The sequence below is a fragment of the Schistocerca cancellata genome, chromosome 12 (assembly GCF_023864275.1).
Source record: "Schistocerca cancellata isolate TAMUIC-IGC-003103 chromosome 12, iqSchCanc2.1, whole genome shotgun sequence".
NCBI classification, from domain to species: domain Eukaryota; kingdom Metazoa; phylum Arthropoda; class Insecta; order Orthoptera; family Acrididae; genus Schistocerca; species Schistocerca cancellata.
Genome location: NC_064637.1, coordinates 21,185,856 through 21,204,358, shown reverse-complemented (window position 1 = coordinate 21,204,358; position 18,503 = coordinate 21,185,856). Strand labels below are relative to the sequence as shown.

The 18,503-nt window shown below is 40.9% G+C and overlaps 3 protein-coding genes across 4 annotated transcripts in view; 2 read left to right on the top strand and 1 right to left on the bottom strand.

Annotated features, from left to right (window-relative positions):
- The window catches only part of LOC126109584 (uncharacterized), a 239,864-nt gene that overhangs the window by 39,168 nt on the left and 182,193 nt on the right, over positions 1-18,503 (bottom strand). The window lies entirely within an intron of this gene.
- LOC126109576 (uncharacterized) overlaps positions 1-18,503 on the top strand; it is a 558,983-nt gene that overhangs the window by 503,986 nt on the left and 36,494 nt on the right. The gene's annotated exons all lie outside the window — the stretch shown is intronic.
- Positions 1-18,503, top strand: part of LOC126109579 (coiled-coil domain-containing protein 144A-like) — a 343,757-nt gene that overhangs the window by 288,850 nt on the left and 36,404 nt on the right. The window contains exons 4-5 of one of the 2 annotated variants that reach the window (XM_049914613.1): positions 7,333-7,481; positions 16,232-16,474. In XM_049914613.1, coding sequence (XP_049770570.1) covers positions 7,333-7,481; positions 16,232-16,474 — 392 coding nt within the window. The remainder of the gene's footprint in view (positions 1-7,332; positions 7,482-16,231; positions 16,475-18,503) is intronic. The other variant, XM_049914612.1, reaches the window with a different exon arrangement.

The following is an 18,503-nucleotide window of genomic DNA, read 5'->3' as shown; positions in this document are numbered from 1 at the left end:
ATATGCATTATTCCATCCAGGAATTTCCAGTGTTATGCATTCCCACATGTTGCATGATGTTGAAGAAAGAGCGGGGAGGAGGGGGGGGGGGTTGAGAGAGAGAGAGAGAGAGAGAGAGAGAGAGAGAGAGAGAGAGAGAGAGAGAGAGACTGAAGGTCATCAGTAAAGAACATGTAACTAACATTTCACAATTTGTTGTGATCAACCATAAAGGAACTAGTAGTACATTGGTAATAAAAAAATACATGCATAATAAATATACTCATTTCAAAGATGTTTCCTTTTCAGTGTATTATACTTAAACTATCTTGTCTACCGTGATCAATTCGATGAGATGATAGGAGTTATACAGTTGCTCTCAGATCCGCAGCACTGTAGCAGATGTGATTTCATGTCAACATCTAGATAGTTCTTTGCTCCAGGAATGCATCATTTTCACTTTTTGTCTTCATTTTACAACTCCTTTTAGACACATTCATTGTGATCAACCATTCTTCAGAGACCTTTAATGTGTGACAAAATTAGTGTTGCTTGCAAATGTCAAATTTTTGAATTGTTCTCCTTGCATTTTGATTCCTTTGCCAAATTTTTCTGTTGTCCTCCACTGCTTGTTCAGTCTACCTATTGAATAGCATTGGGGATAGGCTACAAACCTGATTCACTCCATTCTTGATCACTGCTTCCCTTTCGTGTCCTCAGACTCACAGCTGCATTCTGGTTTTTTATAAAAGTTGTAAATAGTCTTTTGCTCCATTTTTTAATTATACAACTTTCAGTATTTCAAATAGTGTATTCCAGTCAAATTTGTCAAAAGAATTCATGTAAATCTACAAATGCTATAAACACTGATTTGCCTTTCTTTAACCAATCTTCTAAGATAAATGGCAGGATCAGTATTGCCTCATATGGTCCTACATTTCTCCAGGGAGATGTGATTATTCAGAAGTAATGACAAGGATGGGCTTTCTGTAAGTTCTGGTAGAAGTCTTGTCTGTATGTAGCCACTTTGTCAGTGACATTGTTGTCAAGGTTATGCAGTGCACACAGCCAAAGAAAGTGTCAGGACTGTTTGACTGGTGAAATGAAAGCTTTGAAAAAACTTGACTAATGCCAAATGAAAAGGCAGAGTAACAGGCGGAATATAATGCCCAATTAAGTCCCACCTCCAAGGTGTCATTGAGGCAAACAGTATCACTTTTGTGAGGAGTGCCAAAGACAATCACACAGTTGGCTATGGTGCTGAGTCTTCTCCCCACCCCACCCCCCACCCCCTCCCCTTTTCCCCACAGCATGACACAGCAGGTAATGTCTGTTTGCCATGGGAATTAAAGGTGACAATGTCAGCTTGTCCTCAGGAAATGTAATCTGTCATTTTTGTATTGGCCTTGTCTGCAATTTCGTAGACACAGCCTTTGATCCCATAAAAGCATTATAACTGCCATATTTTGAAGGTAAAAACAGTCATACTCGGCAATCTACACATTGTGATTTCACTATTTCTTGGTTGACATTGCGTGATGGGCTAACAGCTTGAAAGTAAGGAAATTATTCAGTATTATGTGAATGAAAAGGTGTATACAGGGTTGTCCATTGATCGTGACTAGGCCAAATATCTCATGAAATGAGCGTCAAACGAAAAAAACTACAAAGAACGAAACTTGTTTAGCTTGAATGGGGAAACCAGACGGCACTATGGTTGGCTCGCTAGATGGCGCTGCCATAGGTCAAACAGATATCAACTGTGTTTTTTTAAATAGGAACCCCCATTTTTATTACATATTCGTGTAGTATGTACAGAAATATGAATGTTTTAGTTGGACCACTTTTTTCGCTTTGTAATAGATGGCGCTGTAATAGTCACAAACGTATAAGTATGTGGTATCACGTAACTTTCCGCCAGTGCGAATGGTATTTGCTTCGGGATGCATTACCTGTGTTAAAAGGGACTGTTCACAAATTGCGGAAAAGGTTGATATCGTGTTGACGTATGGCTATTGTGATCAAAATGCCCAATGGGCGTGTGCTATGTATGCTGCTCAGTATCCTGTACGACATCATCCAAGTGTCCAGACCGTTCGCCAGATAGTTACCTTATTTAAGGAAACAGTTAGTGTTCAGCCACATGTGAAACGTCAACCACGACCTGCAACAAATGATGATGCCCAAGTAGGTGTTTTAGCTGCTGTTGTGGTTAATCTGCACATCAGTAGCAGACAAATTGAGCGAGAATCGGGTAGCAGACAAATTGAGCGAGAATTGGGAATCTCAAAAACATCTGTGTTGAGAATGCTACATCAACATCAGTTGCACCCGTACCATATTTCTGTGCACCAGGAATTACATGGCAACGACTTTGAACGTCGTATACAGCTCTGCCACTGGGCACAAGAGAAATTACGGGATGATGACAGATTTTTGCACGCGTTCTATTTTACGACGAAGCGTCATTCACCAACAGCGGTAACGTAAACCGGCATAATGTGCACTATTGGGCAACGGAAAATCCACAGAGGCTCTGAAAAGTGGTACATCAGCGACCTTGGCGGGTTAATGTATGGTGTGGCATTATGGGAGCAAGGATAATTGGCCCCCATTTTATCGATGGCAATCTGAATGGCGCAATGTATGCTGATTTCCTACGTAATGTTCTACCGATGTTACTACAAGATGTTTCACTGCATGACAGAATGGCAATGTACTTCCAACATGATGGATGTCCAGCACATAGCTGGCGTGCGGTTGAAGCGGTATTGAATAGCATATTTCATGACAGGTGGATTGGTCGTTGAAGCACCATACCGTGGCCCGCACGTTCACCAGATCTGACGTCTCCGGATTTATGTCTGTGGGGGAAGTTGTAGGATATTTGCTATCGTGATCCACTGACAACGCCTGACAACATGCGTCAGCGCATTGTCAATGCATGTGCGAACATTACGGAAGGCGAACTACTTGCTGTTGAGAGGAATGTTGTTACAGGTATTGCCAAATGCATTGAGGTTGACTGACATCATTTTGAGCATTTATTGCATTAATGTGGTATTTACAGGTAATCATGCTGTAACAGCATGCATTCTCAGAAATAAGTTCACAAAGGTACATGTATCACATTGGAGCAACTGAAATAAAATGTTCAAATGTACCTACGTTCTGTATTTTAATATAAAAAACCTACCGGTTACCAACTGTTCATCTAAAATTGAGCCATGTGTTTGTGACTATTACAGCACCATCTATCACAAAGTGGTCCAACTAAAACATTCATATTTCTTTACGTACTGCACAAATATGTAATAAAAAGTGGGGGTTCCTATTTAAAAAAATGCAGTTGATATCTATTTGACCTATGGTAGTGCCGTCTAGCGGGCCAACCATAGCGCCATCTGCTTTCCCCCTTCAAGCTAGACAAGTTTCGTTCTTTGTAGTTCTTTTGTTTGATGCTTATTTCGAGAGACATATGGCCCAGTCATGATCAATGGACCTCCCTGTATAGTTGAAGCTTACATTTGTACTGGCTCATAAAATTGTTCAAACAGTGCCTAAATATTTAGCACTCTATGAAAGATTAATATTCAGAAGTTGGTAACAAAATGGTGATGCAGCGGTGTCTTATTCTGATTGTAACTGTAAGTCTTCTGTTAGCAATATGGAGCTGGTTGTTTAATAGGACCGTACCAAGACATTAGTTTTCAGGACAATGAAAAACATGAAACACTGCATAAAAATTGTCAACATATAATTTGAAGATTGGTTTGCTGTAGCACCAACTGATATTTGTTTTTTATATTCTGTCATATTTGCTGGGCATCTACTTTCCACTAACTTCTAGTGATAAACCAGCAGAATCACAGAGGACAATAGTAACATTTCAAAACAATGTCAACGACATATAAAGAAACACAATTAGTTATTTCAGGCAGTTCCATAACGGAGATGATGATGACTTTTGATTTCATTTCCGTGAAACAGATACATTGTAAGAGTTATTAGCACATGCCACTTCATCACTCATAGCTTTCTTCATAACCAGTTTGTGGTTCATACTCTCCCAAGTTCCAAAAGCTTGTCACTTGACAGTAACATTAGATAGATGTTAGTCAGACAAATGTCCCAGTGCTCAAAACTATGAATTCCTCTAGTGAGACAGTCTAGTGTTTGGTTATGTTGGAAAAAAGGTGAGAAGAGATTAGAGAGACATCACAAAGAACTGCAGTTGGAGAGAACAGAATATGTGGATGAAGAAAGGTGAGTACTCAAGGAATGTGAATTTTAAAATTTTCCTGGCGAATTGACTGTTCAATCAAATCTCGGGCTTGCAGCCGGTCATCATTCAATACTTCGCACGATATTTCAACTGGGCACCTGCCGGTCATCTTCAGGTGAGCCGTCGCAAACTGGTGAAAATGTCCTCCGTTCCGCAATATATATAGCGTACTGTAACTATTCTGCGCATACGTCGAAAACTTGATAGATGAACCACACTGCCCGCCGGCAGCGCCCTCCCTGGTGGAATAGTGGAACTCAGTCGCCCTCTGCATTGCTGTTTGCCACGGCCGTTGACGCACTCTGTCTTCGATTTGAGCAAATCGTGGAGATGATGGGATACTGTGCACTGTCCAGCTGGTAGCCGCTGTCACGGTTTAACAGATTTTCCACCAGTTGTATTTCTACGGATTCTTTAATAATGGAGTCGCAGAAAGATGTTGCTGTGGACAAAATCATTGTTTTCTCATACTCCATTGAATGTCCAATAGAAATACAATGTTCAGCAATAGCGAACTTGCTTGGCTGCAAAAGGCGGGTGTAACGTTGATGTTCAGTGCAGCATTCTTTCACGGTGCGTGTGGTTTCACCTATGTAAGCCATACCACATTGGCACGGTATCTTGTAAATTCCGGCCTTTCGTAGTAACAGACTGTCCTTAACTGATCCCACAAGGTCCGCAATCTTCGATGGTGGGCGGAAAACCACTTTTACCTGAAATTTTCGGAGGATTCTTTATTGTTAGTGCCCTGTTACCTTGTGGTGTTTAGAAGGCTAGAGGTATGGTCTGCTAAGTGACTCTACCTATAGGAGGATTGATTACGATCCTACAGGACGTGTGCAATGAAAAACTTCAGCACTATTAAATTCCTCCTCCTTACCGCAAGAGACCATCAAGAGGTTAAGACCACATGGTTGTGTACCTCTGAGACTGTATGGCCTTCCAAAGATTCATAAAGAGGGTCTTCCACTGTGTCCAATAGTGAGCAACATTGGAGCTCCTACATATGATTTAGCTAAACATCTCACTTCCTTACTGAGACCTTTCGTAGGCAAGTGCTCACGTCACATATTTTATCAGTAGACTGGGGGCTCTTCGTCTTAGCAGTGTAGACCTTCTAGTAAGTTTTTATGTGGTCTCACTTTTTACAAAAGTTCCTCTTGCAGATTCTTTGACACTGATTGGTAACATGTTTCCTGTTGATATCACTGCTTTGTTCAGGCACGCTCTTTCTGCAAATTATTTTATGTTTAATCAAGATTATTTTGAACAGACTGATGGTGTCGCCATGGGTAGCCTCCTGTCTCTTTCGTGGCCAACCTTTTTATGGAGGATTTTGAAGAGAGCCCTTGAATCAGCTACTCTGAAACCAACAGTATTTTGGTGGTATGTGGATGACACTTTCATAGTGTGGCCTCATGGAGAAGATAAATTAATGGAGTTTCTACATCACCTCAACTCCATTTATAGCAACAACCGGTTCACCATGGAAATAAAGAAATATTGTTGTTTGCCTTTCTTGGATGCCCTGGTTTGAAGGAAGAATGATGGTTCTCTAGGGCATTCAGTTTACCGGAATCCCACTCGTACTGATTTGTACCTGCAAGCATCGAGTTGCCATCACCCATCGCAAACCATGAGTTTGCTTAAAACACTTGTTCATAGAGCTCATACTGTCTCAGATCTAGATAGCTTACCTCAAGAACTCGCCCATCTAAAGACAGTATTCAGTGAAAATGGATATCCCATCCGGCAGATTAACAGGGCACTAACAGTTAAAACTAAGAAGCAGGAAGTGAATAAAGAGGAGAACAAGCCGGAACAATCTTTAGCTTTTCTTCCTTTCGTTGGCAACACTTCGTTTAAAATAGAAAGAATCCTCCGAAAATTTCAGGTAAGTGGTTTTCCGCCCACCATCGAAGATTGCGGACCTTGTGGGATCAGTTAAGGACAGTCTGTTACTACGAAAGGCCGGAATTTACAAGATACCGTGCCAATGTGGTATGGCTTACATAGGTCAAACCACACACACCGTGAAAGAACGCTGCACTGAACATCAACGTTACACCTGCCTTTTGCAGCCAAGCAAGTCCGCTATTGCTGAACGTTGTATTTCTATTGGACATTCAATGGAGTATGAGAAAACAATGATTTTGTTCACAGCATCGTCTTTCTGGGACTCCATTATTAAAGAATCCATAGAAATACAACTGGCGGAAAATCTGTTAAACTGTGACAGTGGCTACCAGTTGGACAGCGCACGGAATCCCATCATCTCCACGATTTGCTCAAATCGAAGAAGACAGAGTGCGACAACGGCCGTGGCAAACGGCAATGCAGAGGGCGACTGAGTTCCACTATTCCACCAGGGAGGGCGCTGCCGGCGGGCAGTGTGGTTCATCTATCAAGTTTTCGGCGCATGTGCAGAATAGTTACAGTACGCTATATATTGCGGAACGGAGGACGTTTTCGCCAGTTTGCGACGGCTCACCTGAAGATGACTGGCAGGTGTCTAGCTGAAATATCGTGCGAGGTATTGGACGACGAGCAGCTGCAAGCCCGAAATTTGTTTGAACACTCAAGGAATGTTTGAGGTCTTCTAAAAGAACATGACAACCCAGTTCTTATTGTGTAGATTAACATCCATTATTTTCACCCAGGTCATGTTTGAAATGTTCTGTTATCATTATCTTTCTATGCTAGTATTATTAAATAACCTCATACAATACTGATGCTGTTTGTTATAAACTTAGTTATTCCCTCTTTCCTGCAATTATCAACTTACCCTGCCAAGAATGTTTCCCTTAGTCTCCATTTGACAGTAACATTGTCATGTGTAAAAGAAATTTTGCTTCCTCCTGCAATTGTTCAGCAACTAAGTTAAAGAGCATTTCTCTCTATTCCTTCAACAGCATATTTCATTCACAACACGAGTGATGCATGATTGATGCATGTAGAGTGTAGAGTCTTCGCGTAGATGATCCTGGTCTAGGAGGAAGTGTGGTCGTTGTAGGACTTGTAGTATTACAGCTTTCAGTTACTCGTATTAGACACCCGTTTTATTTCAGATCAAAAAGCTTCAAGTTTGCTACATGAAATTCGTGAGCTGAACAACCTAACTTTGACTGTGAAAGCAGCATCTCAGCAGCTTGAGAATGGCATGAAGCTAATGTGTGACAGTAATTGCATCACATCGTACGGCAAGAATGCTAAGCAGGTAAGTGAAGAGGTCTACTATAGCATTTATTTTGTTGTTAATGTAACTGTATGTATTTGGTTGTTGAGGGTGTTACCTTGCTGCATTCATTAAGTTATTTGCCCGTTCAGTGTGCCAGCAAAGGTACTTTCATAAAAGAAATCTGTCCCCCCCCCCCCCCCCCCCCCCCCCCCTGCCCCTCTCATATCTTCTAGATTCATAGAGCAATTTCATTATGATACTATTCCTAAAAACAGGAAAAATCCTCCTCACAAAGTTGGCATAGTGTTTCCCTCTCAAGCTGTGTGCGAAAACCACTTTAGTGGTGTTGCAGAGGAAGCCACTTCTCATCTCGACTTAGAAAGTATCATTCTCCATTTTTTTATATAACCTGATCCTACTGTAGGCAACATTGCAGAGAGCTTTCATATACAGGTAGAACCTTACATAGCTATTCTTTGACATCGGTCCATTAACAGACAAGTATTACGCAAATGTTCTGTGAACTCAGATTGCAATACCTGGAGGCAAGGAGGCATTCTTTCAGGAAATCACAACTGAGAAAGATTATAGAACTGGAATTTGTGAGAAATGGGAGAATGACCCTACTGCCCACCAATATACATCTTGTGTAAGGGCCACTAAGAGGAGATTAATCAGGGCTTGTACGGAAACAGTTTTTTGCCCCTACCTCCATTTGAGAGCACAAGAGGAGAGGAACTGCAGCTATCCACAGAGGTCCAGTGTAGGCTGTGATCATCACATGACAGTGAAACTTTGTAGACATGTTCAGGTGGAATTATTTATGCGTGGGAAAAATTAGTTCAAATTTTGGCCACCAGACGCAAATGTGGTGGTGTTAATTAGAGATGGGCAAAACTGTTCTTTTCAGAGATTGGATCAGAACTGTTCACTCCCTGAAATGAATTAGCTCTTTTTCATGACTCGCCACTCATTTACAATAGAAAATAAATGGAAGCCACATTGCCCTTTAAACTTGGTTTATTCCAGTACTATACCTGTATTTTGATCTTATTTGATCCTATTTTGAAGTAACACAGATAATGAGTAAGAATTTTGTATTGTTTATTGAAATTTCCACGATATGACAAAGTTTTTGATTATTGATTTATTTTGCACTATCGTGGTTTTTTGGGTGATCGGAAAATGATGTAACTTGAGATTTACATTAACAATATATTTGGCTATAATGTATTAAAATTTCATTAACCTCATACAAATACACCGCAAGCCATATATTTTTAAAGTGAACGTTTCCTTTCGAAGACGCCTAAAATCGCAGAATCCGTACCAGAATAAGAAAAAAATATATAAATTTGACTGTAAAACGAAAGTGCTGCATATAGCCTTACGCAGAATAAAACAAGGAAAATATTGGTGTATAACATTTTGCGATACGTTTATCGGTTCGCTCGTAATTAAAGCGTAAATTCGAGTGTCCATAATAAAAATCCTATAGTAAGAGGAGTCTTCAGGAACCTAATCTAATCAGTTTAAACAAATAAAAATAAAATAAAAACAATTGATGTATACATAACATAATAATGTAATATACATAGCGGTATTACTACGAAGAACAATATCCAGTGGGGACGAACTCCGATGCAGAGGCGCTGAGTCGAGCAGGTCGAGCCGCGAGCTGTATTACTGCGTGAGCTGAGACCGCAGAGACCAGAGTGACACCTGAGTCGCTTTGCTCGACGCTCTGGCTAGAGTCGAGATGGTGGGGTGAGCGTCGAGCGGGCGAGTTCCGAGGGTGGAGGGGAGCGGTGAACTCACCCGCTCCGAGACAAATCGTCCGTTCCCTTGCGAGCAGGTTTTTGCAAGTAGTTCCTATGTTATCCGCTAGGTGGCTCTCTGTCCTGTTGCTCGCATCAACTGCCCAGAGGGCAGGACGTGCGACTGAAACGATCGCCGACAGAGTGCGATGCGAAGTTAAGCTGCGCCAGACACTGCACAGTGCACACGGCAGACGACGCACAGAGACGGCACGGCATATGTGAAACACGAAATCCAATGGGGCACTGCACAATGCAGGCAACCAAGGTAGAAGCAGGTCAGAGGCCGGCGCTGGCTGTGTTGTGTTGTGTGGCGTGCACTGTGCTCTGACCAGCAGAGGCGCTGCTGATATGCTCCGTCTCTCTCTCTCTCTCTCTCTCTCTCTCTCTCTCTCTCTCTCTCTCTCTCTGCCGTGGGAAACGTTTGGAGCTACCGTTCTTTTTTTCTGAATCACTGATTGTTCACTCCTTTGAAAGATTGAACTCCATGAATTAGTTCAAGAGCGGATCCCCCATCTCTAGTGTTAATGTTAGAAAGATGTATAGAAATGTATCCATATGTAATGGATTAGGAATGGGACATGGGCAGAAAAGGTCAAACAAGCAAGAAAGTCATAGCGTTGTTTTTATTTTTAATCTGTTACACAATTCATTCAATACGAGCACCAGAGACATCGAGATGCTGTGTCTGTGAAATGATGCGATCGACAGTTGGCCGCAGCAGTTCTGGTAAAATCTGAGCAACGTATTTCTGTTTACTGGCCTTCAGAGCACATAGAGACCAAATGTGTCCCAGGTAAACACATTATTTTAGATCTTCCCAGAACCAAGTCATGTGGTTTCATATCTCGAAGGCCATGCATCTAGAAAATCTCTAGACATAAAACGATCACGGAAGGTTGCATTAAGCAGATCTTTCATCGGGCGAGCGACACGAGATGTTGCTCCATCTTGCATGAAAACAGTGGCTTCCACAGAGTTGTCTTCCAAAGCAGGAATCGTGCTGTAAGAGGACATCTCGATAATATGAATTCGTCACTGTATAGGTACTCACGACTGCACATTACACTATTTCATACAGAAAGGACAATGGCTCTTGAGTATAACACAAGGTTTAGCAGTACCCCAAATTCGGCTGTGCTGTGCATTCACTGCACCCTGTAGTGTAAAATGTGCCTCATTGCTTCATATGATGTCAGGCCATATGTCATAAAATTTGATCTGTGCCAGAAACCGAAGAGCAAATTCAGAATGCTGCTGATTCAGAGATTCCAGTCACTGCACTGTCTGGATGTTGTGCAGATACTAGTGTAAAATAAAACTCAAAACTTTCCGTACTGTTGACCATGGGATAGAAAATTTTCGTGACACAGCCCAAGCACTAGCACCATCTGGGGAATGTACTGCACAGTCAGCTACAAAAAAAGCACCTCGTCAATACAGCACGGATGCCATACTGTCGTACAAGGTACAGTGCCAGATTTACACCTGGTGGCCAAAAGTGAACCAAGTTTTTTCCAGGTGTTGACAGATGTGAAAATTACTGAACTATCAGTTTAATAAGTCACAGCTGCAAAATACTAACGTGAATTCTTTACAGATGAATGAAAAAACTAGTAGAAGCCGACCTCGGGGAAGATCAGTTTGGTTTCCGTAGAAATATCGGAATCACAGCATGCGTTCTCAAAAATGATGAGTTCACAAAGGTACATGTGTCACATTGGAACAACCGAAATAAAATGTTCAAACGTACCTACGTTCTATATTTTAATTTAAAAAACCTACCTGCTACCCACTGTTCGTCTAAAATAGTGAGCCATATGTTTGTGACTTATGTTAGAAGAAAGATTACGGAAAGACAAACATAAGTTTCTAGCATTTGTGGACTTAGAGAAAGCTTTTGACAATGTTGACTGGAATACTCTTTCAAATTCTGAAGGCGGCAGGGGTGAAATACAGGGAGTGAAAGGCTATTTACAATTTGTACAGAAATCAGATGGCAGTTATAAGAGTCGAGGGACATGAAAGGGAAGCAGTGGTTGGGAAGGGGGTGAGACAGGGTTGTAGCCTCTCCCTGATGCTATTCAATCTGTATATTGAGCAAGCTGTAAAGGAAACAAAAGAAAAAATCGGAGTAGGTATTTAAATCCATGGAGAAGAATTAAAAAGTTTGAGGTTCGCCGATGACATTGTAATTGTCAGAGACAGCAAGAGCAGTTGAACGGAATGGGCGGTGTCTTGAAGGGAGGATATAAGATGAACATCAATAAAAGCAAAACGAGGATTATGGAATGTAGTCGAATTAAATCAGTTGATGCTGAGGGTATTAGATTAGGAAGTAAGACACACAAAGTAGTAAAGGAATTTTGCTATTTGGGGAGCAAAATAACCGATGATGGTCGAAGTAGAGGGGATATAACATGTAGACTGGCAATGGGAAGGAAAGCGTTTCTGAAGAAGAGAAATTTGTTAACATCAAGTATAGATTTAAATGTCAGGAAGTCGTTTCTGAAAGTATTTGTATGGAGTGTAGCTGTGTATGGAAGTGAAACGTGGATGATAAATAGTTTGGACAAGAAGAGAATAGAAGCTTTCGAAATGTGGTGCTACAGAAGAATGCTGATAATTAGACGGGTAGATCACACAACTAATGAGGAGATACTGAATAGAATTGCGGAGAAGAGGAGTTTGTGGCACAACTTGACAAGGAGGGGGGACCGGTTGGTAGGACATGTTCTGAGGCATCAGGGGACCATAAATTTAGCTTTGGAGGGCAGCGTGAAGGGTAAAAATCTTAGAGGGAGACCAAGAGATGAATACACTTAGCAGATTCATAGGGATGTAGGTTGCAGTACGTACTGGGAGACGAAGCTGCTTGCACAGGATAGAGTAGCATGGAGAGCTGCATCAAACCAGTATCAGGACTGAAGACAACAACCAACAACAACAACAACAACTACTACTACTACCACTACTACTACTACTACTACTACTATAAATAATTCACTCTGTGCTGTCTAGACTAAGAACAGATAAACAATATAAGGCAGTGAGAAAGTCGAGGATAGGCTGCAGCAGGTGGAGCATGCAGTCATTCGAGCAAGCCAGTGGATGTGGAGCAAGAGCTAGTGCATTCTGTACTGGTATTTTGAGTTCTGTCACGGGGAGAATTTTCTCAGAGAATGCTATTTAAGTTGTAAGAGAGAAATGCTTGTTTAGACACACAAGTGGTGTGGCTCTGTGGGTAAGTTCCTTGCTTCACATGCAAAGATATGGGACAGATCCCCATTTAGTCTTGATGTTTCCTTCATTTCACGTACTGTCTCTTTCTCCTCTGGACAACTGTCTCTTAATGTGGAAAAATACCAGTTGTGCAGTGGTATGGTGTGCGTCGAAGTTTAACACACCTCGACTCGCTAGGAAGAAAACGGCATCCCACCTCAAACAGGACCACGTCTAGTAAACCACTACGGTGTTGAAGACAATCTGTAGGATAAGGACAACTGTAATTTTTTGTGTTAAAATAATCAGTTGTGTAGCAGTTGTCTTAAAAAGCAGTGCCCCAAAATGTTGTTTCCTCCCCATGCATAGACAGGACTATTTATGAGTCAATGCAGGTTGTCAGTAAAATAGTTCAGTGTAACTGGACAAAGCTAATGATGTTTTTCTTATTATAACATATCACTTCATAAAAGTGATAACTTACTACCTGTACCAGATGTAGAAGTATAAAACAGGAATTCCCCTATAGATAGTGTTAGTCATCAGTGTAGGGCCTGTGAGACCGCGTCTGCAGCTCCATCTGCTTCCTGAAACGGCTGATGACGAATGTCAGTGCACACGAATCCAAGTTCCGTACATCGGTATCTGTTTCAAACCTGTAAACTTGTCAAGTTTTTGCTTACAAACTAAGAGTTACGGACAAGATTCATTTTTTTGATGTGAGAAAAGAGCGTGGGAAACCACCAAAAAAGTTAGAAGACAACCAATTGCAGGTTTTGAAGATAATGGGGAGTGGGTGAGGATGATGGGCAGTGATACTCAAACTCAACAGGAACCCCCAGAACAATTGAATGGAACTCAAAAAGCCATTTCTTTTTGGTTGAAAGCTATGCGAAGGATGCAGAAAGTGGGAAAATTGGTTCAGCATGAACTGAATGAAATACAGAAAGCAGATCAAAAGACCACTTGGGAAATACTACTCACCAGATAAAAAGAAAGTCGTTTCTCCATCAAATAGCGACAGGTGATGAAAAATGGATAATTTTGAGAATACTAAGTGTTGTAAATCAAATGTGAATCCAGGCAAACCATAGACATCCAGTGTGAGACCAAATTGCTTTGGAAAAAGACGATACTCTGTTTGGTAGGACCAGAAGAATGTCATCTATTATGAGCTGCTAAAATCTGGTGAAGCCAATCACACTGATCACTGCCAACAATAAATGATCTATTTAATTCGAGAATTAAGTAAAAAATGACCAAAATAGGGAAAAATACAAGTCGTATTGCTCCGTGATAACACCCCATCTCACAGAAAAATGGGTCAGGGAAATGACCCAGGCATTCAGTTGAGAAATACTAGGGCATGCTGCTTAGTTTTCAGACTTGGCTTCGTCCTATTATCATCTATTCGCATCACTGGGACACGCTTTTACTGAACAACGCTTAAATTCATATGAAAATGTATGAAAATGTCTCACTGACTGGTTCTTTTCGAAAGAACTACTGTTGTTGTTGTTGTTGTTGTTGGTTTTTTTTGCATGGCATTCATAGCCTGCTGGAGAGGTGGGAGAAATGTATAAACAGCAATAGAAATTATTTTGAATGAAATATTGTCAGTCAGTTTCAAACAGATGTGTAATTATTGCAGCCAAATTCCAGTGACATACAGTACTTATACAACTGCTATGTTTCCAGTGAGTGATCGTCATCAGCACATAGGAATTTTGCTAAGTGGGTAATAAGTGAGAAGTAGAGAATTTGTTTAAATGTGCATGAAATCGGGAGGACGGACATCTTGTTTCCACAAGCAACTGGTTACCACAATACAGCACTCTGTGGAGATTCACCACTTCTCAGAGACAGCACTGCCCCAGAGAACCCTGAAGCTCGCAACAAAAAAGGAAAGCAGAAGATACATTGTGTCTAGCCCATAAATTGGAAAGACTGGTCATTTAATGTGAACAATGTTAATGTTTATGGACTGAAATGTAGTAAAAGAAGTGTTTCCTGCTGCAATATTCAATGAATATTACAATGTTTTGTGAAGAAGGTAAGCTAACCTTAGCAAAGCAAAAGGGGATCTCAGGTAATTGTATTATGGTTCTTATACCCTTTCAACTCATTCCTAATTTAACTACAAATTAACTGAGGCAGAACACAGGTAACATTTCATTTATGGCATTCACATCAGAACTATCAATATTACTGAAATTTCAACTGCTATAGCAGTAATGTGTGACAAGCTGGGAGTTTTGGTCGGACAGGAAGTGTGTTAAGATAGCCGAAGTTATGGCGACCGCTCGTGTAAAAGGGCCCTCGTAGTTCTGTTGGTACATTGTTATATATAAGTGAAACGTGCAACTGGTAACATAAGAAGAAAATTCTCTCTTGTCGTACTAATAATCCTGTGAAATTACCGTATTTACTCGAATCTAAGCCGCACTTTTTTTCCGGTTTTCGTAATCCGAAAAACCGCCTGCGGCTTAGAATCGAGTGCAAAGCAAGCGGAAGTTATGAAAAATGTTGGTACGTGCCGCCACAACTAACTTCTGCCATCGAATATATGTAGTGCTATGCAGGCATGCTTTGTAGGCACAAAGATAAATACTGGCGCCAAAACCTCTGCGTGAGTAAAAAAATAAAAGAAAATAGTGGAAGACGAGCTTTTTTCTCCGCCGCGAGTTTCGACCACTGCATTTTCTTAAATTATCCAACGAAGTAAATACAAATTCCGTATTGTTCATCTTCGAATGTAGCACACTTTCAGTGTACTACGAAAATCTGACTGGCAAGACTGTTTGGGATGTTTGTCAATATGACCAACTCTATGTTCTGAATTTTTTCCTACCTGTGAGAAGAGATGGTTGCTAATAGGAACCTGATGAAATTTGAATCACATACAGTATTCTCTTCACCATAAGAATAGTACGAATATAAACATTTTGCCATGTATTCTTTTGTGTTTGCTGCTATCTCATTTAAGTCCTGTCTGCCTAAAACTACGAAACTAGAGTGAGACAACAGCAAACGCTGAAGAATATACGTATCGTGTCGTGTTTATATTCGTATTATTCTTATGTCTAATAGTGATAGTCAGAAATGAAGCACGGCAAGTGACTAGATTTTTAAATCTAAGATGACTCTAATTTGTGTGCAGAATTTGATGTAATAAAGAAGTGGCCGCAAAGATTTTCAAACAGAGAAAAATTTTCGCCTAACTCTCGTTCAGAACATGTTCTATCATACGGAGTCTATTTGAATCTTGTTGAACATTATCAAAGAAAGCAGCTGTGTAAGTAACAACAAACAGCAGTCTCTTGCCATTGTTTCGCTAATGAGATGATTTCTCTCTCTCTCTCTCTCTCTCTCTCTCTCTCTCTCTCTCTCTCTCTCTCTCTCTCTTTTTAGAATGCAACAAACAATGCATGACACAGTGCAGTAATGCTACGTGGTAAAGCTTAACTGCTAAGCTTACGACTCGAACCAAACTACTGTAGCTGTATCGTCATTCGTTTGACCTAAATTGTGTCTCGTATTACAATGGACCAACTTTGTTTCGATTTGGAGGTGCGGCCTAAAACTTTTCTCTCCCCTTGAATTTCGAGTCTCAAATTTCATGTGCGGCTTAGATTCGGGAAATTTTTTCTTCCTTTATTTCGAGTCTCATTTTTCAGGTGCGTCTTAGATTAGAGTGCGGCTTAGATTCGAGTAAATACGGTACAATAATACTACACTCTCTGTTACTAGGAGCAGCAGTCTTCACCATCAGAAACTCCTTCCGTGGTCGAAAAATTTATAGCAGAACAGGAGGTGGTGATTGCAAAACTCGCGGAGTCTCGCATCTCGGCACCACCTGAACCGACGCCAGATGTAGGATTGTATGCTGAACTGATTGAGGCAGAAGTTCACAACGTAGCCCTGGAAAAGCAGTTGAAAGAGAATGAATCTAATATTGAACTGGCCACTGATAGTCTGGTGCAGAATACTATGGTAAGTACTACGAGACTTCCCAGATTCATTACTTTTTGTGAATAGTTCCCAAAGAAATGTGGACAGTTGTCTTATTAACAGAGCATGTTATCACCCTGTCACTGAAAATCTGAAAAAATTACTTAAATGTTTGTGCTGTTATGGTTGTGGTCTCTAATCAAAAGATAAGTTTGATGCAGCTCTCCACAGCTGCCTATCGCATGAAAGCATCTTCATTTCTAAATAACTGATGCGGCCTCTATCCGTTTGAACCTGCTTATTGTAGTCATCCCTTGTTCTCTCCTACAGTTTTTACCCCTGGCACTTCCCTCCGTTAGAAAATTGACAATCCCTTCGTGCCTCAGGATGTGTTCTACCAACTGATCTGGTATTTTAGCCAAGTTGTGCCATAAATTTCTTGTTTCTCCAATTTAGTTCATTAGTTATTTGATCTGCCCATATAATCTTCCTTCTCGTCCAAACCATATTACATGTCTGCACAATGCTACACACCATATGAATATCTGCAGGAAAGAAGGAAAGACTTCCCAACCCTTAAATTTATCTTAAATCTTAGGAAACTGCTTTTTTTCCCCAAAATTTAATACTTTCTCCCAGACAAGAAACAAATTGTTTATAAACAGAAGAAATGTGTTTAGAGTCTTGAAATGAATACTTCAGTATATACAACACATTATTCCATTCATCCCACTACAGATGCAGTTCTTTGAAATAGGAAATGTATTGTCAATCTCATAGGAAAAGAGCATACTTCAACAACATGTTCTATCAGTACGAATGTGATACTCCTGCATCTGTTTTATGACTTGACTTCATAGCATGTAAGTGAATTAGATCGTCGCAATTTTTTGTGGAGATCATAATACCAGACCTGATCGTATCCCCAGCAAATAAAACAAATTGCATTTATACACCAAGGCAATTACTGATCGCAAACTTTCACTTGGCTGCCGGTTGTAGAATGCTGGGAGTAGAGGCTCGCATTCGGCTCGTAGCACATTAGCTGTTGTGACAAGCCCCACCTCCTTCTCATAGGACAGCCAGCTTAAAGCTGCAGCTTATAAAAGAAATGGAATAAGCATCACCTTAATGTTTGAGTAATTGAAAACAGTTATTACTACAATATAAGTATTACTTCCAAAAACAATGAGGAATGTGTAGGTAGAACTAAAATCTTACAAAACTAGTTGCTTCCACTGCAGTTGTCCATGGTTGTGTCCATGCTAGTGGACAGATTTGGTGGTGCTGGATGGACACGTGTTAATGACAGTGTTGTCAACGGCAATTTTCATCACACTGATGCGCCTCCAGTAATCTTCCTCCAGCTCTCACATTTTCAACAGTAAGGTTCCCACCCTCACTGGTGATAGACTGATAGGCAGCATTGGCGAGATTTGACATGTTTCCGGCAGAGATATCCGAGGTAGCATAGTGGTTTGCAATGTGGACTCGCATTTGGGAGGACGACGGTTCAATCCTGTGTCCTGCCATCCTGATTTAGGTTTTCCAAGATTTCCCTAAATCGCTTCAGGCAAATGCCGAGGTGGTTTCTTTGAAAGGGCATGGCCGACTTCATTCCCCATCCTTTCCTAATCCGATGAGACTGATGACCTCGCTATTTGGTGCCTTCCCCCAAATCAACCCCCCCCCCCCCTCTCCCCCTTCTCAGCAGAGATATCCCTCATAACATTTTGTTCTCTGAATTGTCGTTTCAGTTTGGCCTGTGCAAACTCGGTTGCATTCAGATTGCAGTTGTATGGTGGCAACTAAATAAAATTTAATGAAAACAAAATATGATCCCTTTCCACAAAACAAATAATTAACAAACTTTATACTCAACACCCCTTCTGGCTGCGTTTCTGCCATTTACAAAATCAAGCTGACTCGGACATAAGTTGCAAATTCCCGTATTGCACAAACTTTCTCATGCATACATTTGCATAGTTCTAATGAAATATCACATTCTCAGCTTATGTATGCCATTCTCCATCCATCCATCCATGGCTGTAGTTTCAGTTCATACAAAAGA